At 36.8% G+C, this 26,267-nt stretch overlaps 1 protein-coding gene across 1 annotated transcript in view; it reads right to left on the minus strand.

Annotated features, from left to right (window-relative positions):
• Window positions 1-26,267, minus strand: part of IMPG2 (interphotoreceptor matrix proteoglycan 2) — a 99,496-nt gene that overhangs the window by 40,372 nt on the left and 32,857 nt on the right. The window contains exons 5-9 of the mRNA XM_010373158.2: window positions 14,208-14,257; window positions 13,216-13,298; window positions 8,485-8,646; window positions 4,381-4,439; window positions 2,350-2,370 (exon numbers count right to left, since the gene is read on the minus strand). Of these exons, the coding sequence (XP_010371460.1) occupies window positions 2,350-2,370; window positions 4,381-4,439; window positions 8,485-8,646; window positions 13,216-13,298; window positions 14,208-14,257 (375 nt within the window). The remainder of the gene's footprint in view (window positions 1-2,349; window positions 2,371-4,380; window positions 4,440-8,484; window positions 8,647-13,215; window positions 13,299-14,207; window positions 14,258-26,267) is intronic.

The raw sequence follows: 26,267 nt of genomic DNA on the forward strand, positions 1-26,267 counted from the left end.
GCAGAAGAATGAAACTAGACCCCACAGCTCTCACTCTATACAAAAAATCCACTCAAAGTGGATCAAAGACCTAAATGTCAGACTTGAAAAACCATCAAATACTAGAAGAAAACATTCGGAAAACACTTCAGGACCTTGGTCTTGAAAAAGATTTTACGAATAAGACCTCAGAGGCATAGGCAACAAAAACAAAAATAAACAAATGGAATCATATTAAACTAAAAAGCTTGTGCACAGCAAAGGAAACAATCAACAGAGTGAAAAGGTAACCTGCAGAATGAGAGAAAATATTTGCAAACTATTTATCTGACATGAGATCAATATCCAGAATACAGAAGAAACTCAAATATCTCCACAGCAAAATAATAATCCAATTTAAAAATGTGCAAATGATCCGAATCGACATTTCTCAAAAGAAAACATAGAAATGGCCAAAAAATATATTTTAAAATGCTCAACATCTTCATCAACAGGGATATGCAAATCAAAACCAAAATGAAGTATCATCTAATGCCAGTTAGGACAGCTATTATCAAAAAGACAAAAAATAGCAAATGCTAGTGAGGATCCAGAGAAAGGGGGATTCTTACATACTTCTGGCGGGAATGTAAACTTGTATAGCCACTGTAGAAAACAATATGGAAGTTCCTCAAAAAACTACAAATGGAACTACCATATGATCCAGCAATCCCACTACTGGGCATTTATTCAAAGGGAAGGAAATTAGTATATCAAAGAGATATCCACACACCCATGTTTATTTATTTCAGCACTACTCACAACAGCCAAGATATGGGGTCAACGTGGGTGTCCAACAACAGATGAATGAATGAAGAAAATGTGTTATACATAAGCAACCAAGTAGTTTAGCTTCCAAATGCCTTTTCTCTTTTTTCTTTTTTTTTCTTTTTTTTTTTTTTTTTTTTTTTTTTTTTTGAGACGGAGTCTCGCTGTGTCGTCCAGGCTGCAGGGCAGTGGCGCGATTTCGGCTCACTGCAAGCTCCGCCTCCCGGGTTCACGCCATTCTCCTGGCTCAGCCTCCGGAGCAGCTGGGACCACAGGTGCCCACCACCGCGCCCGGCTACTTTTTTGCATTTTTTAGTAGAGATGGGGTTTCACCGTGTTAGCCAGAATGGTCTCCATCTCCTGACCTCATGATCCACCCTCCTCGGCCTCCCAAAGTGCTGGGATTACCGGTGTGAGCCACCGAGTCTGGCCCCAAATGCATTTTAAAACATTTTTTCTTTTCTCCTTTCTTCTCAGTCTCAAGTTGTAACCTTGAAACAAACTGTAGGAGCCTTTTCCCCCTTAGTTTTAAAATACAGCCCTGAAACATACTTTGAAACTTCACTCCCTCCTACCATCTCCCACCATGTACTCCTTTCCCCCGTGCACATTTATTTAACTGCATGATTATATCTAATTATATGCTTACTTAGAAGTTCCAGGGGCTAATCTTGAGACAGCCCAAGCATGGAGACCCAGTTGCAAAATTCCAGAGATTACCTCAAGACAGTCAACAACCCAGCCATTGTTGAGATGACGCCAGCTGCGCTCCTGGTGGACCATGGCTTGAGATAGCCACTGGAACAAGACATGCAGACACTGTACCCAGCACCCCTCCTGCATGCCTCCCAATGCAAGTTTCCTTTTTTAATCCCCTCTTCCCAGCCTGAAGTTTGAATCATTTCTGGAGGTTAAGCTGGCTGCTTCCCCCACTGCTAGCTTTGGAAATAAAGTCACTTTCCTTTCACCGCACATCGTCCTTGTTACTGGCTTTGCAAGCAGTGAGCAGCCAAGCCTCCGCTCCGTTACACATACACAATGGAATACTATTTAGCCATGAAAAGAAGGAAATCCTGTGATTCACAACAACACGGATGGACTGGAGGACATTATGTTAAGTGAAATAAGCCAGGAACATAAAGTTAAACAGCCTGTGAGCTAAATCCAGCCTACTACCCATGAGTTAATGAATTTTACATTTTGTAATAGTTGAAAAAAAGAACAATATTTTGTGACATGTGAAAATTATATAAAATTCAATGTCCATAAATAAAGTGAAACACAGCAAAGCTCATTAATTTACAATATATTGTCTATGTCTACTTTTACCTGATAGTGGCAGAATTGAGTAGTTGCAACAGAGACCTTATGGCCTGCAAAGTTTAAATTATTTGCTACCTGACTCTTAATAGAAAAGTTTGACAAACCCTGATCTGAAAAAGTCAGACAGTGATATTGGAAGTGATATAAGATTTGAGTTATGCTCCCCTGGACCTACGGCCGGCCATATTTACTAAACTATCTCCCAATTCAATGGATATTAGAGAAAGTGCCAAAAAGTACCTGTCATTTTCCTTGGGGGACCTGAAAATAAAAATTGAAAATATTAAACAGAGTTTGAGACAGGTATTATTGTCACATCATTCATCAAAGTGCAAGTTCTTTGTGTATTTCCTCTGAATTTCTTTGAAATACCTCCTTAAATAAAAATGCTTGCATAGTATCAGATACTGACAAATTCCTATAGATTGAAGGAAGTGAGCAAAGGTGAAAAAAGCATTCTATTTTAAAGACATGGTCTTTACTTTCTTCTAAATTTTAAAAATACTTTAAAACAATTCACATATGGTTATTTCTTCATAAAGAAACTTTTTTCAGTAAATCAGCAGGGAACTCCAGTTGTTGGCTTTAACAAAATTGGGAACCTTCTTTTTTGGGATACAACATGTTATGTAGTATTAAAATCAGATGGCACACTGTAAAGTAGTAAGGGTTTAGGTAAACGTCAGGACTGACTAATCCACATGATACTGCACAAACTTTAATATTTATTATTTTATGTAGTAGATGCTTAAATAGAACTTTCCATGTGCCAGGAACTGTGCTAAGCATTTTACAAAACTTAGTTGATTTAATCTTCATTAACATTTATTAGTATCCTCATAATATAGGTATAGAAACCATGGAACAAAGACGCTAAATAATTTGCTGACAGTATTTCAAAAGCATTTTTTAAATAAAGCAGGATTAAGGTAAATTGTCTTTTTTATACAAATGAGAAGTTAAATCCTGGAAATACACCCAAAAGCATCCAGCCAGAAGTGCAAAGGCAGGATTTGAAGCCAGGCAAGTTGGCTACAAAGACTGTGTTGCCCTTCATGTGCTGCCAAATAAGGGCGGCCTTCAAAGGCCTCACATTCTCAGGTTCTCATCTGAGCTTACAACTGGAGGCAGCATCCTGTTTGAAAACTGCTCAAGTTGAACGGGGGCTACTGGTCATGATATGAGACTAGGTAAGTAGGTCAACTTTAAATATTTGGCCTCTTTCCACTAAACCTGCATCACTAACTAGCTAAACAACACTGGGAAAATTATTTAAATTCCCTGTGCTCTGGTTTCCTTATTGGAAAATATGAGCATCGTAACTATCTCATAGCATTGATGTTGGAATTAAATAGTGTGTGTGTAAACATACATATATATATATAAAGCCTGGCACACTGTAAATGCTATATAAGTGCTTGCTGTTATTTCTGGTAAACTCAGAGGTTTTGTCAAGAACAAGCCAAAGTTGAGATGGATAACATCTAAACTTGGGCTATAGCATCACCTAAATCATGGCATTGAGTCTAGCATGAAGGTTCAGAGCAAGAAAAGCTATAAAGTCAGCTGCTTTGTTTCAAAATTCCTCCTCCACCTCAGTTTACAAACTCTTGACTTTGGGTTAATATTTCATCCCTTTAAACCTGTTTCCTCCTCTTAAAAATGAGTATTAATAATATCTATCCTGAGAGGGTTGAAGATTAAGTGAGCTCAGCAATGTGGCATACTCAATACAAAATATTCACTCAGTAAAGTATTCACTCAGTAAATGTTCACAAGTATTATACTGTGAGTCTTAAGCAGGGAATAAATGTCTTTAAAAGAGGTGTCTGGTTTACTCAGATCTGCTATGTTTAAAACAAGGACTAATACATCCCTTCCAGAGTGGCCTCATACCAAGATGTCAAAATCACCACACTGACAAGCTTTAGGAAAACACTGGAGCCACATCTCATCTGCCTTCAGGCTCCTATCAGTGCCAAATAAGACCTACGTAACTTGTCAGCAGCAAGCTGGAGACATGAATCCCTGAATTCTTAACCTAGCCAACTTTATACCTAATATATCTCTTTGAGTTATTATTTGGTCTTTTCTAAATCAATTTCCTCACCTGAAAAACTAACATCAAGAATGCTAATTTACCAGAAATAGCATTAAGTTACAGCATTCAAATCATTTATTGTTAGAATATATATGATAAATATAATGGACATTCCATTCAGAACAAAGAATGCTACTGAACATGTGCATATTTAGAACAAGTCTATTTACCTAAATTCAAGTACACGAATTTCCTTGTAGCCTGGTAACCCAGTAAATGCATTTTCAACCTGTTAAAAATACAAATAAAAATGATAACTATGTAGAAATACGGAACTATATATAGAAAACAATGCTTTTAAGAGTAGAATAAGAAGTGCTCTGTTCACAACTATTAGACGCTTACCTAGGCATACCCAGGTCAGAAAGTGAAAGAAAAAATTTTACCTAAGCACTGCCACATTTTTCTTTTTCATTTTGTCTTTTAAGGTTTTAATGTGCTTTAATATTAATTTTTTCCAAATTATTAAAAAGCATACTCCTTGTTGGCAAAGCACTGGTTTTCCCTTATGTGAAGAAATGAGAAAAAAAAAATTGTTTCAAAAGAAGGTGCAATAGCTTTTTTTTTTTTTTTTTTTCCTTGAGATGGAGTTTCACTCTGCTGCCTAGGCTGGAGTGCAGTGGTGCAATCTCAGCTCACTGCAACCTCCACCTCCCAGGTTCAAGCAATTGTCCTGCCTCAGCCTCCTGAACAGCTAAAATTACAGGCGTGCACCTCCATGCCGGGCTAATTTTTGTACTTTTACTAGAGACGGAGTTTCACTATGTTGGCCAGGCTGGTCTCGAATTCCCGACTTCAGGTGATCCACCCACCTCAGCCTCCCAAAGTGCTAGGATTACAAGCCTGTAATAGCATTTTTAAATGTTATTGTTTGGTTTTGAAATCTGGCCACAGCACACACACTGACAAACAGTGTTTGTTTTCTGTAAGTGTGAATGTGGCTGGTGGCATCTGTTTCCTGCTCCTACAGTGAAAGAGAACCACAAACACACTGAACACTCAGATGAGAGGCTTTGTGGTCAGGTAACTCCGCTGGTTCAAAGACTGATTCATGAGCATCATGTCTGCAGGAGCCAGTTTTATTACCGAGTCTTTAAAATCTAGCCATGTAACTCCAAATGAGCTTAGTGACTGGAGGTGGAAAATGGTATGCTAGATTGGACTAAAGATGTAAAAATAATCAGGTTGAGGCAGGTGGATCACAAGGTCAAGAGATTGAGACCATCCTGGCTAATACAGTGAAACCCCGTCTCTACTAAAAACACAAAAAATTAGCCGGGCATCAGGGCGGGCGCCTGTAGTCCCAGCTACTCAGGAGGCTGAGGCAGGAGAATGGTGTGAACCCGGGAGGCAGAGGTTGCAGTCAGCCGAGATCACACCACTGTACTCCAGCCTGGGCGACATATTCCATCTCAATGATAATAATAATAATAATAAGGTTAGGCACAATGCATATTTTAACAAAAATAAACATTTAATCTGTAACATTTCAGAATATGACAACCTCAGCAGATGAGTCACTATGGGGCCAACATCAGAACAAAGGAAATAAATTAATGGACTTTGGCAACATCTCTGGGCATCTGCTTTTAACCAAGTCCTCATATGAAGAGAGTGGGATTTTTAAAAAATCGTGGTTCACTGAAGATCTTTATGCCTTAAGAATAAAGAATCCAAAGCCAAAGAATGAAACTCTTTGGCCATAGTAATGTGCTCTGTTTTACTCTCTGAAAGGAAATAAAAAACTGTTATAATTCTTGTAGGGTGGTGGGGAGGGGTAGAAGACATAGGACTAGAAATCAGAAGGCTGACGGTTAGTCTCAGCTCTGTTTCTGCTGGCAGAGTGTCCATGCACAGGCCTTCTTTTTTCAGAACTAAGACTTCCCTGCCCACCTACCATATTGATTTTAAGATTAAAAGAAATGTACCTAAAAGCACTCCATTAACTGAAAAATGCTGTACAACTGTATGTTATCATTACTACTAATCCCATCTTAGCATAGGCTTTGCCAGCTCTGGAGTCTAAACACGTATAGGTATCCAGTTGCAAGAAGTCATTCGACTTCAACATCAATATTAATAGTCAGTAAAATGTATTGAGGACTGCAATACGTCTGGTGCTTTGCTTTACTTCAATTCTCTGCGATGATCCCAAGAGATAATACATTATTCCTGTTTTATGGATGAGAAAATGGAGATTATAAGATATTAACTAACTTGGCCAAGGTCACACATTTGGTGAGTGACTGAATCAGAATGTATTCAATCCCAGATCTCTCTAACACCAAAGCCCATATTTTTCCCATTGCATTACATTGCCCCTTCCTCTTTCCCCTGCCTCATGATAAATATGCTTGAGAATTGGGACCAGGACTGGGAAAACTAAGGTTCACTGTAACTTCTCCCTTTAATTAAAAGTAAGGGGACTCTGTAGAAGGAGTACTTTGAAAGGCAGTAGGAGACCTGATTTTCATTTCTGTTCCTAGAGAGACTACATGACAACGAACAAGTTATTTGGCCTCCTGAGCCTCATCTGTAAAATGGAGATGCTTGCCTACATGGCTGCTGTGAGCAAACAAATAGAAAGTCACCTGTGGAGCACAAGGCACTATGTGAGGATCACACTGACACTGGCACTGCCCTCAGGCACCAACACTACCAGGTCCATCACAATGACCTTCCCCTCTCTGATGTTGTACTTCGTCTTATCCCAAACCTATTATGTCCCCACTTTTTATCCTTTTACACACACACACACACACACACAGAGAGAGAGAGAGAGAGAGAGAGAGAGAGAGAGAGAGAGAGAGAGAGAGAGAGAGAGAGACTAATAGCTCCTAAACCTCATCCCCTCCAAGCAGGCTTTCTTTCTCCCTGTGTCTTCCAGTAATACCCAGAGAAGCTGAGGGAAAAATCTGGGTGATGGTGTCCTAAAGGGAGGGAGCTGGAGGACCCCCTTCAGTTTGAGACATGATACCCTGCCTCTGCTGTTTCACGCAAAGTGACTGTTGGTAGGCATTTCATTCCAGGTAAGGGGTCAGGGAGTATGGAGATAGACCAGAGAAGGAAGTGTTCCATGGTAGACCCAGAACCTTCAACACCCCCTAATCACCTCAACTCAATAGCTACCTGCCTCATAAAGTCCCTGATGAAGATATTTTTCAGAGTGTTTATTGGACTTCTCTAAATCTGCAGTCATTCCATGCAATTGTTTACCCAAACACTAAACTGTATCAAAAGTTCCTTAATCAAAGGACAGAGAAAACCAGACGGCCAGCCCAAGACACTCTTTGATGCCAGGTGGCCATGGCCTGGCTGACATTTCTTCCACATACCATCTAGCCTTGCAACTTGGCCACACCACTAGGAAAATGAATTGTCTGGCCTCCCCTTCCCACGTCTGATGGCTACAATAATGCTTTGGCTGAGAGATGCACATTTTTATTTCCCATCTGGACACAGTATCTGGGGAAGAAAATTAAGGTAATGGAATTGATAAACTTGGCTAAGGAGAACCCCGTCAAGAAGGAATGGGAAAAAATAAACAGTAAGGAATGATGGGCCCTGTCATCTGACAGACAGGGGTAGATGAGCATTCAATGTCTTACTGCACAAAAGCAGAGGCAAACTAGACAGGGACAATGGGTCATTTTTGACTGAAAAAATCTTGAGTTTAAGTCCTATATAGAATTTTTCCAGAAAGTGAAGTTATGGGATGGTCTAATCCACAATTCTTTAAAGAAATCCCTTTTTAAAAATACCTCCAACTAAGGATAGGAGAAACATTTATTTTTCACTGGATGCCCTTTTATGCCTCCAAACTTTGTACCAGGTATTACCTATGTGTTAACTATTCAAAAATTTTCAACTAAAAAATACTAAAGATGAAATTAAAAGACATTAATGTAATGTTCCCTTAAGAAAAACAATACAGTATGTGTAGTTTCTTAGAGAAGCTTATTTCTCCAAATATTTTCAAGTCAAAACTGTGCCACAGGACACATTCTTCCTTGGCTGTGCAGCAAAAGTTGGAAATTGCATTTATTTTTTAGCAGATGGCAAGATTTTTCTTTCTGTGAAAGAATTCATCTGTCCTGTGACTTTTTACAGAGTTTTCTGAAGAAATGGCTGAGTAACCACTCCAGGAACCAAGTAGACAAACAATTTGAAACCTAAACCTATCTTTAAACAGTGTTGTAAATATGGGAAACTAACATCGCAGGCATACTCTCTTGTTGTTTTGTTGTTTTTTTTTTTTTTCTTTAATCACCCACCTCTGAAATAAATTCTTCTTCAAGGTGCTGGTGGTGAAAGCTGGAGGAATCCTGTAGTTCCTCCCTGTACTCCTTCCCCAAAAGGTGGATGCTGAATTCTGCAATCTGTTCAGCTGCTGGTTTTGTGGCTTCTTCTATCACATTCTCAATTTCATTGCTAATCTGGATTTTCAGAGAAAGAACAATAAATGCCAAGGCTTATTCATTAAATCAAAAAGCATTTATTGATTGTTTCAATGTGTCAGAACTGTGCTAAAGGCAGCCTCTGAAGATAACATTATTATACCGTATTTGACTTTGGAACAAATTGGGTAGACTTTAAGACATAGGCCAATACTGAAATTACTATGCATTTGTTCATTCCTTTGAGCACACGTTGCACAGTTCAGGGCAAGGTAGAATATTTTCCACAGGAAACCATCAAGGTGAGTTTAAAAATAGTTGACTGCTATAATTATCATCTGAAAATAGCCTAGAAGGGTTGTTTCCAAACTTTTTTGTCTTAGAGCCCTCTATACTCTTAATAATCATTGAGGAATCCAATGTATGTGGGTCACACCTATACATATTTACCAAACAAAAGATTAAAAGAGAAATTTTAAAAATATTAATTCATTTAAATATAATATAATCATCTCAGTTCATGTAAAAATGAAGAAAATATTCTGCAAAAGAAAAAAATGGTGAGAAGAGTGACATTGTTTATATTTTTGCAAATTCTTTAATGTCCTGCTTAACAGAAGACAGCTGGATTCTTCTAGCTGCTTCTGTATTCCATTAGTTACAATAAGTCGTTTTAGTTGACATACATGAAAAAAATCTGGTCACACAGATATCTATCAGAGAAGGGAGGAATATATTTAGATTTTTCAGATAACTGTGGATATTCTTTTTTGATGCTATACCTAACTCAACAAGCAGTAATTTCTTAAAGGTTAGTTGCTATGTGGAACCTGAACCCATATTCAACAAACTTTTTGTACTCTGTAACATAAAAACCCAGGCCTTCTACTGGCCAAAGCTGAAATAATTTAAGCAACAATAAATAATGGATTATAACCCAAAGAATAAATTAAATATCCATGAGTCTATACTGATATAATAAATAAATGATGAAACAAATAAATGAAAGGGAAGAGACAACAGTTTCTTACAGAACAATTTCAATAATTAATAAAGGTAGAAAAAATGATGGAAGTAGAAGATCACTACTAGAGTACTACAGTAATAATCATCACATGCAAAATACACTTAAGTGCATGTAATCCAAGTTTCTCCATTTTGATACATAAGAAAACCAGGGATTGAATAGGATGAACGACTAGCATAAAGAATCACAGCATGTCAATGACAGAGTCAGGAAGAGAATATCAGGGCTTTTTTCATTGTATCGTTTATCATCCCTGATGAATCATACAGTCAGAGACCTTTAAAACTTCAGAATGGGAAAGAACCTCAAAGATTCCACCACTCCTTCTGATGCTTGAATTTTCTTCATAATATCCTTGACAAATGGCTGCTTATCATCAGTTCGAATGGCTCTGATGAGAAAGAAGCATGCCTTTCAAACACAGACTGTTATACTTCAAAAATGCTTTCATGGTTGGAAAGTTCTTAATATTAAACCCAAATTTACCTTCCTATAAATTCCACCATTGATCCAAATTCTATAACCTGTGACACATTTAAAACTTAGTTGCACAAAGCCTGTCGAATATGTACAGGCAGCTATCACGTCTTCCCTGACTTTTCAGTAGTTCCTTTCCTCCACACATTTCTTAGGCTCTTAATATCTTTCTTAGAGAATGACACTTACAAGTGAAGTCTAGCCAATGAAAATATGCAATATGTTGTTTTAACAGAAATATATGAAAAAATCTAGCCACACATCTCTCTTATAGTAAACTGTATTTCAATTAAAACAATCTAAAATTACACTAGCTTTTGTCTTTTCAGTAACTGCATCATACTACTGATTCACAGTAAGACTAGTATCAACAAAAACTCTTAGTCCTATGAAATTTTGCACAAGACTTTGCATTTTTTCCTTATTAAGCTTCATCTCACTAAATTTTCAAAGAGACTTGTTTCCAGTTTATTATTTTAAAAAATCTTGAGTAGTATTGCTGCTACAGAATACTGAAAACTCTAAGTAAATATTTTAATGGTTTTAATGTATAGTCTGCAAGAAAGTAAAAACAAAACAAAACCAAGGTGTCAAAAAACAGGAATCCAGGGAGCTGAGTCAGTGTTGAAGGTGGCACTTCCATGGAGCATCTACTGATCCTTTGTGACCGAGGCTTTAATTTTAAATAGCACAAAGGGACAGAATACAAAGTAGAAGGTGAAAGCAACACAGAAAGACACAGAAATTAAAGTAATTAAAGTAGTAAAGAGACATGAGAGAGAAAATGAGGAGGTCAGGCATATCTAATCATGAAAGATAACAGCTGAGAATTTCTCCAAATTTATGTTAGACATAAAGTTTCACATTAAGGAAATACAACAAATCCAAAACACAATAAATAAACATAAATACACATCCATACCCACTTTTGTAAAACTGCAGATTCTTAAATACAAAATCGTATACTAAATGTGTATATATATATGCATATACATATACATACAAACATATATACATACGTGTATATGTAGATACATATATATCTTAGAAACAGCCAAAGAACACAACCAGATTACAAAGGGAGTGCCAAATGAACTGATAGTTCACTTCTCAGTAGTAACAACAGAAGCAGAAGATTGTAAAATAAAAGCTTGACAAAAAAACCCTTCAATCCAGAATTGAACATATATTTAAAACACCTTTCCAGAATTAGAATGAAGAAATTTTCAGATGATCAAAAGCTGAGATCAAAACAGTGAGAGACTTTCATTAAATTAATATCTGAATTATATATTTCAGAAGGAAAATTACCCAGAAGATAGACCTAAAATATTTTTTTAATTAGAAAATAAAATAGTAGGGCCAGGAGCAGTGGCTCACACCTGTAATCCCAGCACTTTGGGAGGCCAAGGTGGGCAGATCACTTGAGGTCAGGAGTTCAAGACTAGCCTGGCCAACTGAAACCCCATCTCTACTAAAAATACAAAATTAGCTGGGCATGGTAGTATGCGCCTGTAATCCCAGCTACTCAGGAGGCTGAGGCAGGAGAATCACTTGAACCTGGGAGGCGGAGGTTTTAGTGAGCCAAGATCCACTGCACTCCAGCCTGGGTGACACAGCAAGACTCCATTTCAAAAAAATAATAAATAAATAAAATAAAATAAATAAAATAGTAAACATCTGGGTAAATCTTAAACACATTTTAGCTGTATAAGTAGAATATAATACAGTCTCATTAGTAGAATGAAAAAAAGAGAAAGAACAAAAATACTGAAAAGTAGCATATAGGTCAGCAAAATGATCATTTGAATTACAATGTGCTAATGTTTCTACATTGCTCAGGATAAGAATAAAGATATTGAAAAACTTAAAATTTGTTAAGTTAAATACACATTATAATTTATAGGATAATTCCCAACAGAACCAAAATATGGTATATAATTTCTAGAAGAGTTGATGGGAAAATGCATTAGGAAAATAGCTGCACAATAAAACTACCTTGGGCTTCATTTGAACCAGAACTACAGGCAATCTAATTTTTGTTAGGTATCTCTATATTGTTGTGTTTTCCTACTGGTTCTATAAATTCGCTTAAATCCTCTGTTTTGGATATTAATGTTCCAATTGACTGCATACAATTCCTTAATTTCCATTAAAGTGAATTCTATCTCATTCTATAAATGTTTTCAGATCTAAATCATAGCTATTCTGCCCCAAGTTCAAAGCTACAGTATCACTTTTTATTCATTCATTCACAAATATTTATCAAATGCCAGTATTTGCTAGCACCATCTACTTGGAACACAGCTGTACTTAGCACAAAAGTATTGATTCAGGTATCCACTCAGGGATTACCACCAGACTTGTTCAGTGACAGGGAGGGTGATGAGGCAAAGTGGAGCGACTTAACCTGATTTCATGTAAGTTAAAATGTCCACACTGGGAAGTGAAGGTGCAAGATAATTAAATTGCATCTTCCTAGTGACTATGTTTTGTCAGAGTTTGCTCTATATTTAAAAAACAGCATTTGTGAACCCCTTAATTTTTTAAATGCAGTATTTAAATATCTAACAAAATGTTTCTATATTCCTGGGCAATGTGTAATTTTTTTGTTAATCTGTATATATCTTTTGTGAGAGAGACTCAGCTATAGGATTTAGTGTTGTTTAGTGGACAGGTTTCTATTAATTATGGTATATTCACAATACATGGTACTTTTTGCCTTTTAAACTACATAAAATGTATACTCTTACCCTCTGAAGAGCTAAGATCTGGTCTATTAAGGGTTAGAAGAACATAGGCAAAACCACCATAGTAAATCATGTCACAGAGGCCACAAGAGGCAGTGGGCTTACCTCAATGACAGTCCATTTCATTTATAATTTGAAGCCCTCTCTCACCAAAAACTCTACAATAAGAGCAGATTTACTCAGTTCTCCAAGGAACCTCAAAATTGTTTTTAATGTACTGGTTTTAGAATTCACGTCATTTTTCTAACACGGCACTACATGAAGTCCTGTGTAGTCCAGCAATGGGAGATAAACTCTCTCTTAATCTCTATGCTCCATGTTAGAAACTAAGTAACAAAACAGAGCATCACTCACACTCTCCTCTGGCCTTTCCAAGCTGCTCTCTGAGGCACCTTCATAGGATTCCACCCCTGGATGTGGAACACTGAGAGCAGCGTCTAAGAAGAAAAGCAAAAACATATGCATGAATTCAGTCCCTGATTAAGTCAGAGTTCCTATCAGGAAATAAGGAACTGACTTCAAAAACCATTCCCATAAATAGTTTGCTTTATTGTCCTGGAAATTCGGTGCTTTCTAACCTCAAGACACATCTGTATGACGTCTTCTCAGAACAAGAAATAATTGTGGTGCATTCAACAAGCATATATTGAGCACCTACTGTATGCCAGACTCTGCACAAGACACTACGGACACAAAGACAACATTCCTATACTTAAGGAGCTATCTGGTAAAGGGGACATATACTAAAAGAAGTAACTCCTGTACCAGAGAGCGGAAGTGGGTAAAGGTTGGAAACTGGCTGTGAATTGACAAGTGTTAAAACTGGACCTTATGTTATTCTATTTTTGTAGATGTCTGAAATTTCTAACACAGAGAAGTTTGTGGGTTTTTTAAAATTAAAAATAAAGAAATGAATTACCAATTTACAAGAAATATACTGATCAAAGGAACATGTTAAACTATACCACAGAATACAATAAGAAAATCTTTACTCTGGGAAACTCTCACAGGATGAATGACTAATGGTGGCGTTAGAATGGCTATGTTTTAACATTAGTGGTAGCTACAGAGTGTTTGCCTTAAAATAATTCATTAGCTCATACATTTGTTTTCAGTGATGTTCTGACTTGTATTATATACTTAACGATTAAGGATTTTTAGGTACCGACAACATTATGCCATAAATTTTTAAAAACTACTTTTTCTTGAGAATTTTGAACAACATATAAAAATAGAGAAATCTGATATTTTTAAAAAGTTAGCACAAAAAAATGTACTTTTTTGTGAGACTGTCTTAAACCATAAATAATTTAAAAAGGAAAGTGAATAAAGACACAAAAGCACACCTCCCAATGTTGAAGTGTCACCAACAGGAACTGGAGAAGACAGTTCAGGGCTAGAAAAAAAAATGTTTGCAGTTAATGAAATGACAGGCACATGAGGGTTTATTTTGGGATTTTGGAGTTGTTTTCCAAAAAGGAAAACACTAGATCACCAATTAAGGGCTCCCAAGTAAAAGTACCAAGAAGCAAAATTTTTAAAATTAAAACTTCATAATTCCTTTATTTTACATTTATTGATGCATACTCAACTAGAATCACCCTACCTAGAATTCCTCCCTAGTTATCTTTTCATCACCCTGTTTTCTCTCTTCTCAGTTCTTATCACTATGTGAAATTTTACTTATCTTCTTATTTATCTCTGTCTCTAATGCCTTAGTCCTCTAGCACAATATTGCCCAAAAATGGTAGCCACTGGACACGTGTAGCAATTTAAATTAACTAAAATTAAACCAAGTTAAAAACTCAGTTCCTCATTTACACCTGCCACATTTCAGGTGCTTAATAGCTGCATGTGGTTAATGGCCATCATACTGGACAAGATGGTAAAGAACATTTCCATCACCACAGATGTTCTATTGAACAGGAATGTAGTAAGAATCTAAACTGCATGAGATTGGAGACCTTGACTAATATATTCCTGCTGTATTTTCCAGTGCCTAAAACAGTACCTGCCATTTAGTAGGCATTAAAAATATATTTTGGGGTAAATGAATACTATGTGTCAGGTAATGTAGAAGGTACTTGGAACGTAATTGTAAGCAAAACACCCATGGTATATGAAGGTTACAGTCTTATAGAAATTATACACACTAAGTCAATAATTACAGATGAGACAAGTAGCATAGACAAGAAAGTAGTGGCTGCTAGAAGGAACATAAAGCCACACACCTGATCTCATTGGAGAGATCACTGAAATCATAAAACCTATTTATGTAAAGAAAGTCAAGCTTAGAGAAATTATTTGCTGTAGGCCACATTGCTAACAGGTATCAGGTATCCTAGCTGTCGTGTTACCATGCCACTCTGCAACTACAAGCAAAGAAGAGATCAGAAGATACTTTGAGAAAGCCCCTCCTCCTAAAGGAAAGAAAACAGGTTTCCACAAGTCCGTATTTTCACATATCCCAAAGGTATAAAAGTTAGATTACAGTAATTTGGGAATATTTTAGAATTTTCAAGTTTGTACACATGTCCTAAGAGGAAAAGGGCTATTCCCTTAACCTTTTCAAAGATATTGGATCAGTGATGATTGTCTGTTTTCAACTTACAGCAATTAAAAACTCTCTTCAAGTCGGGCGCGGTGGCTTATGCCTGTAATTCCAGCATTTTGGGAGGTCCAGGCGGGTCAATCACCTGAGGCCAGCAGTTCGAGGCCAGCCTGGCCAACATGGTGAAACCCTGTCTCTACTAAAAACACAAAAATTAGCTGGGCCTAGTGGCACATGCCTGTAATCCCAGCTACAGGAGCCTGAGGTATGAGAGTCACTTGAACTCAGGAGGCAGAGGTTGCAGTGAGCCAAGATTGTACCACTGTACTCCAGCCTGGGTGACAGAGGAAGACTCTGCCTCTAAATAAATAAATAAATAAATAAATAAATAAATAAATAAATAAAAACTCTCTTCAATGTTACCAAGTCAACTTCCTAAAGTAATTTGATCAACAGTCAAAAATATCTCCCTCATAGATGTGCCCAGGTCTGTGACGTGCCCACTAAGTCACATCTTCAGAGCCACACCTTTAGATCACCCTACTGCTCTCAATTAGATTACAGAGGTACTCAAAGCCTCGAGATAAACATGGCACACATTTTTTTTTTATTATTATACTTTAAGTTCTAGGGTACATGTGCATAACGTGCAGGTTTGTTACATATGTATATTTGTGCCATGTTGGTGTGCTGCACCCATCAACTCGTCAGCACCCATCAATTCATCATTTATATCATGTATAACTCCCCAATGCAATCCCTCCCCCTTCCCCCCTCCCCATGATAGGCCCTGGTGTGTGATGTTCCCCTTCCCGAGTCCAAGTGATCTCATTGTTCAGTTCCCACCTATGAGTGAGAACATGCGGTGTTTGGTTTTCTGTTCTTGTGATAGTTTGCTAAGAATGATGGTTTCCAGCTGCATCCATGTCCCTACAAAGGACGCAAACTCATCCTTTTTTATGGCTGCATAGTATTCCATGGTGTATATGTGCCACATTTTCTTAATCCAGTCTGTCACAGATGGACATTTGGGTTGATTCCAAGTCTTTGCTATTGTGAATAGTGCTGCAATGAACATACGTGAAACATGGCACACATTTTGAGGCATCAGTTTTACTAGAAGCTTAAACAGTGAGGAGTTAAATAAGAACTGCTGTATAATTTAAAACATTTTAATATTATAACAAACATGGCTATATTATGGAATAGAATATAAAGTTTAAATGAATATGAAAATAAAATATGATAATTCAAAGACATTTTATGATTGGAGCTGGTAGGGGAGGGTCAACTAGGGGCATGTTTTCTAAATACCCAGGCTTTGGTAGAAAATTTGAGAAACATAAGTTAAAAAAAAAAAACAACAAAAACAAAAACAAAAAAAAAACCTTCACCATAAACATCCTTCATCCTTCTGGTTTTAAAAATTCTATCTAAAAAAGTAAGATGTTAAACTATTACACAAAACTCATCAGTATTGTTTATTTAGAGTACTTTTGCATAAAATTGCTTACTAAGTTTCATCTAGAAGAACCTAAAGGGTATGACATCTGGACAAGTTATTTTGATGAGCAGAGGACGGCATGAGTGATGAGGAAGCATCAAGAGGCTTCTTGGGTTACAGAAGATGGAGCTGAAAAACATGGAATTCGGATGCATTCGGAAGAAACATTAACATAATCAGGCCTGAATAGGGTCTATCAATTGTCCACATGGCAGTACTCCTTCTCAGTACCTTCATTTCATAGATGAAAGAAATAAGGTCCAAACAGGTAAAGCAACTTTACCAGGCTCACACAAAACTTCGTAACTGTATCCAGTTCTCTTTCAATAATAACAGCAAGAATAATTACAACTAAATTTACTGAACTCTCACCATGTGTCATACACTGCCAAGTGCTTTATTTACGTTAACTAACTTAATTCTGGCAACCACCTTAAGAAGGAGATCCTATGATCCCATTTAGACTGATGAGGAAACTAATGCTAGAAGAGGTTAAGATTTGCTCAGGGTCACACAGCTAAGCCAATGGAGGAGCTGTGATGCAAAATAAGGCCCACTGGATGCCAGAAACCTCACTCTTACTCAACTCAAGTCACTTCTTCACAACATGGCCCTTACATGATCCCTACTCTTTAGAAGAGTTTCACTTGGCCTTCGTGATACTGGCCTATAAAAACCAAATGACCTAAAAGTCAATGTGTAAGGTCCCAGAAAGAGGAAGGGGAACCTGGTTACAGTTGGAGACCTATGGAGAGAAACCAGATATAAGGATCACAGTAAGGCAAAGGTAGGAAAGCACAGCACAGCAACTAGAATAGGATGTTGGGATGAGGTAGCAGAGAAACAGGACTTCACCTGGGGTGAGTTAAATTGTCCCCGACATCAAATCTAATTTAAGCTAATTCTCTAACTAAGCAAGCATTCAGAATGGAGAAGTTTGATTACTTCAGTTGAACTAGATTTCACCTTGCTAAATTCAAAATAACATTATTTTAATAGTGATAAGTAGGAATCTCTCAGTAATTTAAATCACTTGCCTATACTCCAACTCTTAATCCCTCACCCACCCACTATCTTTTCAAGAGACAGTAAAGAACACTTAACAACAAGAAACATTTTACATGTTTTCATTAAGTATTCCTCCTGCAGAGATCCTTTAAAATGTCACTCACAACAGCAATGGAACACAGAGGTGTCTTGAGTTTGGAAAGAGAAATACTACTTCGTTTCTAAGTCAAATCACAAAGTTGAAGCTGTTCAGCTAAGATCTTTAGCTTAATACTAACAACATACGACCCCTTACTATCTCCTTTCCTCAGTTCATCCAGCACGTTATTCATTCTTCACCACTACTACCTAATCATGTCAATGGAATTCAGGTGGGATTGTGTCAAAAGATGCTCACAGCCACATAGAACATACATTTAAAGACATTGTAAAACAAGCCAAGCACAGGTTCATATGCGGGTTCCTACTCCCCTTGATGACCTTCTATACTTTGCTTTGCTCTTGAATATGTTACTATAATCACATGTGACAGCAAAAGAATTCAAAGAAAGGAGTTAAGAAACCTGAGTGCTAGTCCTAGATGTATCATTAACTTTGTGTATGATTTAGGGAAATACCTTAGTTGCTCTGGGCCTCAAGAACCTAACCTTTAAAACAAGAACACCTCCATGTCTTCCTATTTCATGAAGGTGTTGACAAAAACTAAATAAAATATTATATGCAGAAGCATCATAAAAAGTATGAAATGCTAAACAAATATAAAACAGGGGTTAATGGGATAGTGACATATGTCATCCAAAACAGAATAAAACATTTGCTGAAAAAAAAATATATAGGCTGGGTGCAGTGGCTCACACCTGTAATCTCAGCACTTTGGGAGGCCAAGGTGGGCGGATCACCTGAAGTCAGGAGTTCAAGACCAGCCTGGCCAACATGGTGAAACCCCATCTCTACTAAAAAACATACAAAAATTAGCCAGGCATGGTAGCACATGCCTGTAATCCCAGCTACTCAGGAGGCTGAGGCAGGAGAATCACTTGAACCTAGGAGGCGGAGGTTGCAGTGGGCCGAGATCAGACCACTGCACTCCAGCCTGGGTGACAGAGCAAGACTCTGTTGCAAAAAAAAATTTAAAAAAAAAAAAAAAATATATATATATATATATATGTACATATTTGGCTTTGTGATTCATGATGGGTATTCTCAACTACAATTCTCAACTACAAATGTAAATTAATTGAGACACACACACAATCCCAAAGAGCAGTCGTTTTGCTGAGAGTATCACCAGAGACCTGATAATAGACTTGGGTGATTAGGCAGAAATTCTGTTATTAATTTAACAAATATTTAGTAAGCACATATCCTAGGCTGAGCCTTGTACTGGTTATTGGGGATGTAACCGTAAAACCAGATGGCAGGAGTTTAAGCAGTGACTGGAGCTAAGTGGACATTCTTTCAAGATGTCTGGCTATAATGGAGATAAATGCAGGCTTTTAAAAATATATATAACATGAGAGGGACTTGAGCATGTTTAAATACTAATGGGAAAGAGTCAGTAAAGAAGGAAGTTGGAGACTCAGAAGAAAGAGAGAAACAATGACAGGCAGAGGTTTCTAAGAGGAAAGACAGAATGTAAGGTCCTAAATACAGGCAGAAAATTTTCTTTTTAAGAGTTGGCAGCTGATAGCAGAGACATTTAAAATAGGATATAGCAGAGTATTTGGTGCAAGATACACATTAGCAGATGTATTAGAGTTTGCATAGAGGTCTGCAATTTAAATTACAGAGAACTGTGATTGGCAAAATACTAGCCTCCCAAAGAGGTCCATATCTTAATCCCCAGAGAGGGGAATTAAGGTTGCAAGTAGAATTAAGCTTGCTAATCGGCAGATCTTAAAATAGGCAGTGTATCCCGGGTTATCCAGTAGGCTCCATGTAATCCCAGGAACCCTTTCATGTGGAAGAGGGAGACAGAAGAAAGTCAGAGTGATGGAATGTGAGAGAGACTCCACTGGCCATTGCTGGCTTTGAAGATGGAAGGGGGCCATGAGCCAAGAAATGTGGGTGGTCTGTAGAAGCTAGAAAAAGCAAGAAAACAGATTCTCCCCTACAGCTTCTAAAAAGGAACACAGCCCTGCTAATACTTTGAGACCCAGAAGAGGCTTCTGAACTACAGAACTATAAGATAATAAATCTACGTTGTTTTAAGTTGCCAAGGTTAGACTAATTAGTTAAAGCAGCAGTAGAAAACAAATACAAGAATCTCTTTACACAGAGAATACAAAAATAATCTCAAAAAATTATAAAAATAAATTTGAATAGTGGAAACAGGAGTTAATAGAGTAGTGACATATGTCATCCCAAAGAGAATAAAATATTTGTTGAAAAAATATATATATTTGGTTTTGTGGTCCATGGAAATCATGGGCAAATAAGGATTTTAATGGATAGCGGTAACATTCAATTGGAGAAAGATAGACTGAGTAAATTCTTAGGCCACTCCTATGGTATCACTCCCAGTGTGAGCTAGCCCCATGTCACCCCCTTCAGCATCTCCCACAGTCAGAAGTCTCCACCCCACTTCAACCTGGTCTGCCCTAGTTTCAGGCAGAATACACATTTTTTAATTTTCAAAATTCACTTATATTTTTGTTCATATGTATTGTTATTTCTTTATATGCCTTATTTTCTAAGAATAGTGAATATCTTGTGTCCTCTATTAGACCTAGTACAGGCAGTGACTTATCAGTAGAGATACATGATACATACAGTCAGCTCTGCTATGCTATTTATTTGTGAATTTGTTTCAACATGATTAATATATGAAGAAACAGTTGAGTATAATGCAGATTTCTCCTTTACCTATACTCAATTTCATTGTGAGAAATGCTAGAAGAATAAACAAAACTGCACCCAGATGGAAAGAGGCCACATAGGAATACACCAAGCACTCTCATGCCCGACACTTCAGACATCTTCCAGCTACCTCAGTTCACCCGTGAGTTATGAACTACACCCACCATCATATGGTGTTATAACTTTCCGTTCTTCTTCAGATAATTCTCCTTCCATCGCTTTACAATAATTTATAAGCTACAATCTTTCCAATGTCCAATTTTACGAACAAATGTCAGAAATTCATCAAGGTTAAGTGACATATTTATTATGGTATTTATGTATTTCTTAACCACATGGGACATGTAAACTGTGCCACCATTTTTATTAGGTTCCTTTTTTGTTTGTTTCTGAGATGGAGTCTCACTCTGTTGTTGCCCAGGCTGGAGTGCAGTGGCGCAATCTTGGCTCACTGCAACCTCCGCCTCTCGGGTTCAAGCTATTCTCCTGCCTTAGCCTCCCGAGCAGCCAGGATTACAGGTGCATGCCACTATGCCTGACTAATTTTTTTTGTATTTTTATAGAGATGGGGTTTCACCATGTTGGCCAGGCTGGTCTTGAACTCCTGATCTCAAGTAATCTGCCTGCCTCAGCTTTCCAAAGTGCTGGGATTACAGGCATGAGCCACCGTGCCAACCACTAGGTTCCTTTAAAAAAAAAAAAAAAAACTGTATTGTTGACAAAGTTTCTGGGTATTGTGCCCCTAACTTGATTATTCCCATTGCCCCTGTAGTTTTTATCACATGATTTTCAATGATTTTTAGGAACTAATATATCATTTTATAGTAGAATAACTATATGATGAAGGTGTTTTGTTTTCATTGAAAGTTTTTGAATAAACTCCGTAAGTCTGTTTGTTCTAAGACTCTTTCCAACATGGTACACACATGCAGAGTATACAGTAGATTGCCAGAAGCCATAGAGTAGACTTGGCTCCATTTCTAAAGCTTCCATTTTTGTGATATTTGAGGAAATAAATCAATTCATATAAAATACATACTGATACACTACATAGCAAAATACAAAAGAGTGCATGAAGTCTTAAGAAAAGAAAAGGAAGTTTGGATTTGCAAAAACAAACCAAAAAAAACTCTGAGCTATACTGCCCATATTTTCTGCCATTGAGGACTTTGGGAGAAAAGTTTGATAAACACTGTTCTAAGTAACTGTTAAAATCCCCTTAGCTGATAAATATATAGACTAATAAGAAAAATAAAAAATCACTCTGGCTGCTGTGTTGAAAATGTACTGTAGTTGGGAAAGGGTTAGACATGTTAAGAAGCTATATAAAAATAAAAGATGCTGGTGGCTCAGACTAGGGTGGTGGCAGTGAAGATGGTGAAAAGTGATCAGATTCGAGATATATTTTGAATCTACAGGCAACAGAATTTCTTGATGGACTGGATGTGAGGTGTGGAAGAAACGGAAATATAAAGCATGATCACAAAGTTTTAGTCTGTAATGACAGACATGATAAAGTTGCCACCAATAGAAAAGCAGAGTTAATTGGGTTGGGGGCATGGGAGAACCAGGAATTCAGTTGTGGATGTGTTGAGTTTGAAATGTCTACTTGACATTCACGTAGAAATGGCATCATAAATATGAGTTGTCTTCTATCTTCTCAGTTCATAGATAAAAAACATTGCATCAGATTGTTTGAGTCATTTATCCAAAATCAAAGTAGCCAGGTAAAAGCAAAAAGAAAAGGTCTCTTGACTCCCAGTCCAGTGCTATTCTTAGTAAACCTTCCCAGAGAGTAGAGAACTTTCCATTAAAAGAGACTCATTGTTTTAATGAATCCAGTGAATCAATATTTTTATAGGTAAACAAATTCTAATATTCAAGAAACTAAATCAAGATCTATTTATCAATATAAACAACAAAAATACACCGAAATTATTTGAATGGCAAAAGGAGAATGCATAAATATCTTGGGTAGGCATTAAACAAATTCATGTATATTTAGGACAGACTCAAAATCTGTGTCTAGCACTTTCTAAAAGAAGTGATATTCCTTGTCCTAGCTGTGCACACAGGATTTCAATGCACTTCCAATGCCATCTGCTTACTGTAGTTACCATTATCTCCTGGAGCACAAGTTTGAGAGGGCCAGAGTCAGAGATGGCTTAATGTTTGTCTCTATGTCTGAGATATTTCATAATTTAACCTTTTTTCAAAGAAATAAAACTGTAAAAAAAACCCATTACTGAATTCTTGCTTTCTAATAAACCACAACAATCAAATTAGTTAATTTTCCTTTTGCTGACATTGCTAGAATGTCCCAGAGACTGTTAACTAATTTGATAGTTCCATTTTTCTGTCACTTAATGACTGGAATTGTAAACAAGTCTCATTAAGTTGTGTGAACGTCGAAGAATTTCACTCTATAAAAATTTCATAGGGTAATTGTGACAATTAAATGTAAAAAATCTTGTTAAAATGTAAAACTCTATATGTCTATAAACGCCAATGTGTAAGGGATGATGGTAGGGTTGAGGATATGTCATTTCATAAGAGGTCAGGGAGTATCACCACCATCCCTCTACTGGTCCATCTTTGCTGCAAGAGTACTGCCAGTGTGCACCAAAAGGATAACCCCACACTAGGCCATATCCCTGACAGAAACACACACAGGGATCAGTATGTTCTGCCCCTGCTCTCACTGAATGTCCTACAGACACAGAAAGATGTAGACTTCCTGCTCTTCTAGGAATCCTATTCATGATCATTTGATGCTTTCCTAAAGCCTGAGAAACAGACATTTTTCTATAAAGTGAAACGACCAAGATTTAGCACAAGTTGTTGATAAGACAAACACTAAAATTTCAATTTCTCTCCTGTCTACAGCTCTGTCTCTCTCATATACTGCCTCTTTGCATGGACTCACAGCCAGGCCACATGGTACATATTCAATATGCTGACAACTGATGGTTTAAGAAACATTATCATGGAGAAGTCTGTCTAATATAAAGTAGCTGCTTTCTAAATATTCATTTGAAGTTAGCTCCTTTGAATTTCAGCAGACAAGATTTTGAAATTGGTACAAAGATCTATACAAAAGCTCATAATATCATTTTTAATTTTAAATTTTTACAAATTTTGATAGATTTAGGGGGTACAAGTGCCATTTTGTAACATGGATACATGGTGTAGTGATGAAGTCTGGGCTTTTAGTATGTAAATTATAGCAACCATTTAAATACTTTTTTCATTCTTCATGTTTGTCTTTCTCATTCACGCACACATATGCACAACAAAGAAAACCAATTTTTTAAATCTCTGAATGATGTAAAATATTCTAATAATTTAAATATATATGCATTACAGCATAGGGGTTGAACACTGGCTTTATGACCTTGGACAAGTCCCTTAAACTCTCTATGCCTTAATTTCCTTCTCTTTAAGAGACAGATAATATCAACACCTACCTCATTATATTGTTTAGAGGATTAAGTAAATTAATACAAGTAATAAAGTACCTAGAACAATGTCTGGCCTATAACTTCTACATTAGTATTAGCTAATATTTTTAATTTTATTTAAAATGACTCTAATTAGGTGATTATTGAGTATGGTTATTCTAAACCATTTAAAAGGGCAAACATCATTGTCCATTCTTGTGAGTAAGAAGCTTTTCACAATATTCTAAGTAACTGCTGATATATTAGTATTTTTAGTTATTAGGCCCAGATTTAGAGTGAAATGGCATGCTTCAATATCCAATCCAGAAAACTAAATTATGGTCTACCTCTTATAGTGGTCTACCATGAAGTCTACCAGCCTAACTCTATGACAAGATAATGAAGAAAAAGTGTCATCTCTCTATTCTTTGGCATCTTTATGATGTTTTAACATGCAAGTGCATATCAGTACTTTGAATGCTTGGAAATTGTACTGCCTCAACATTTGTAGATATATATACTCACACTGTACGTGCATTGCATTAATCTGATGATATGTGCTGCATTATTGGCTAGTTCTTATGATGAAAGACTTTCTCTTCACACGGGCAGAATCATTCTATCTTTCTTTGTAAAAATTACTCTTGGGAGTTGGGATGGTGAAGGAGAGAAAGAAGGTGTTTGTTTCCAGCTGATGCACAGAAAGATGGGACAGTTTGAATCAGCAGGCAGGAGAATCCAAGGAAATGAATGAGATGATAAATTTGGGGCAGCTCCAGAGAAAACCCATTCTGCTTTAACCAATTAACAGACTTTCATTCATTCCCCCTCCTTCTCTAATCACCTCCTAGTAGTTGTGAATGAGGTGCACTGTGATCAGGTATTTATTAGTTAATACATTATGCAAGAAATACATCTCTTACCAGGAAAAAAGCAGAGATAAACATTTTTCTCTTTGAATGATGAAATCCAGTAAGGTCTGAAGTTAGGTTTTCAGGAATATTGTGTTACTGTCAGGGTACAGTAACACAGAATCTATTGAAACAAAATGTACTTAGCATGTATCCATGACTAATTAACATGGAAACATAGCCTTTGCAAAATTTACAGTGTGGCCATCTTGGCCACACCCAAAGCTGAATCAATCAATAAAGTCTCATGCTCATGGATTGGAAGAATCAATGTCATTAAAATGGCCATACTGCCCAAAGCAATTTACAGATTCAATACTATTCCTATCAAACTAGCAATGTCATTCTTCACAGAATTAGAAAAAAGCTACTTTAAAATTCATGTGGAATCAAAAAAGAGCCTGAATAGCCAAAGTAATCCTAAGCAAAAAGAACAAAGCCAGAGGCATCACACTATCCAACTTCCAACTAAACTATAAGGCTACAGTAACCAAAATAGCATGGTAGTGGCACAAAAACAGACACATAGACCAATGGAACAGGATAGAAAACTCAGAAACAAAGCTGCACATCTACAACCATCTGATCTTCAACAAGGCTGACAAAAATGAACAATGGAGAAAGGACTCCCCATTCAATAAATGCTGCTGGGATAACTGGCTAGCCATATGTAGAAGAAAAAAACTAGAACCCTACCTTTTATCATATACCAAAATTAACTAAAAATTGATTAAATAATTAAATGTAAGACCTCAAACTAAAAAAATTCTAGAAGAAAACTTAGAAAATATTCTTTTCAACATTGGCCTTGGCAAAGAATTTATGACCAAGCCCCCAAAAGCAATTGCAACAAAAACAAAAATTACAAGTGGGACTTCATTAAACTAAAGCGCTTTTGCACAGCAAAAGAAACTATCAACATACTAAACAGATAACCTACAGAATGGGAGAAAATATTCACAAACTAGGCATCTGACAAAAGTCTAATATCCAGAATCTATAGGGAATTTAAACAATTCAAAAAGCAAAAAACAAATAACCCCATTAAAAAGTAGGCAAAGGACATGAACAGACACTTCTCAAAAGAAGACATATATGAGGTCAATATATGAAAAAATACTCAGCATCAGTAA

This window comes from Rhinopithecus roxellana, chromosome 1 (genome assembly GCF_007565055.1).
Source record: "Rhinopithecus roxellana isolate Shanxi Qingling chromosome 1, ASM756505v1, whole genome shotgun sequence".
Taxonomy (NCBI): Eukaryota; Metazoa; Chordata; class Mammalia; order Primates; family Cercopithecidae; genus Rhinopithecus; species Rhinopithecus roxellana.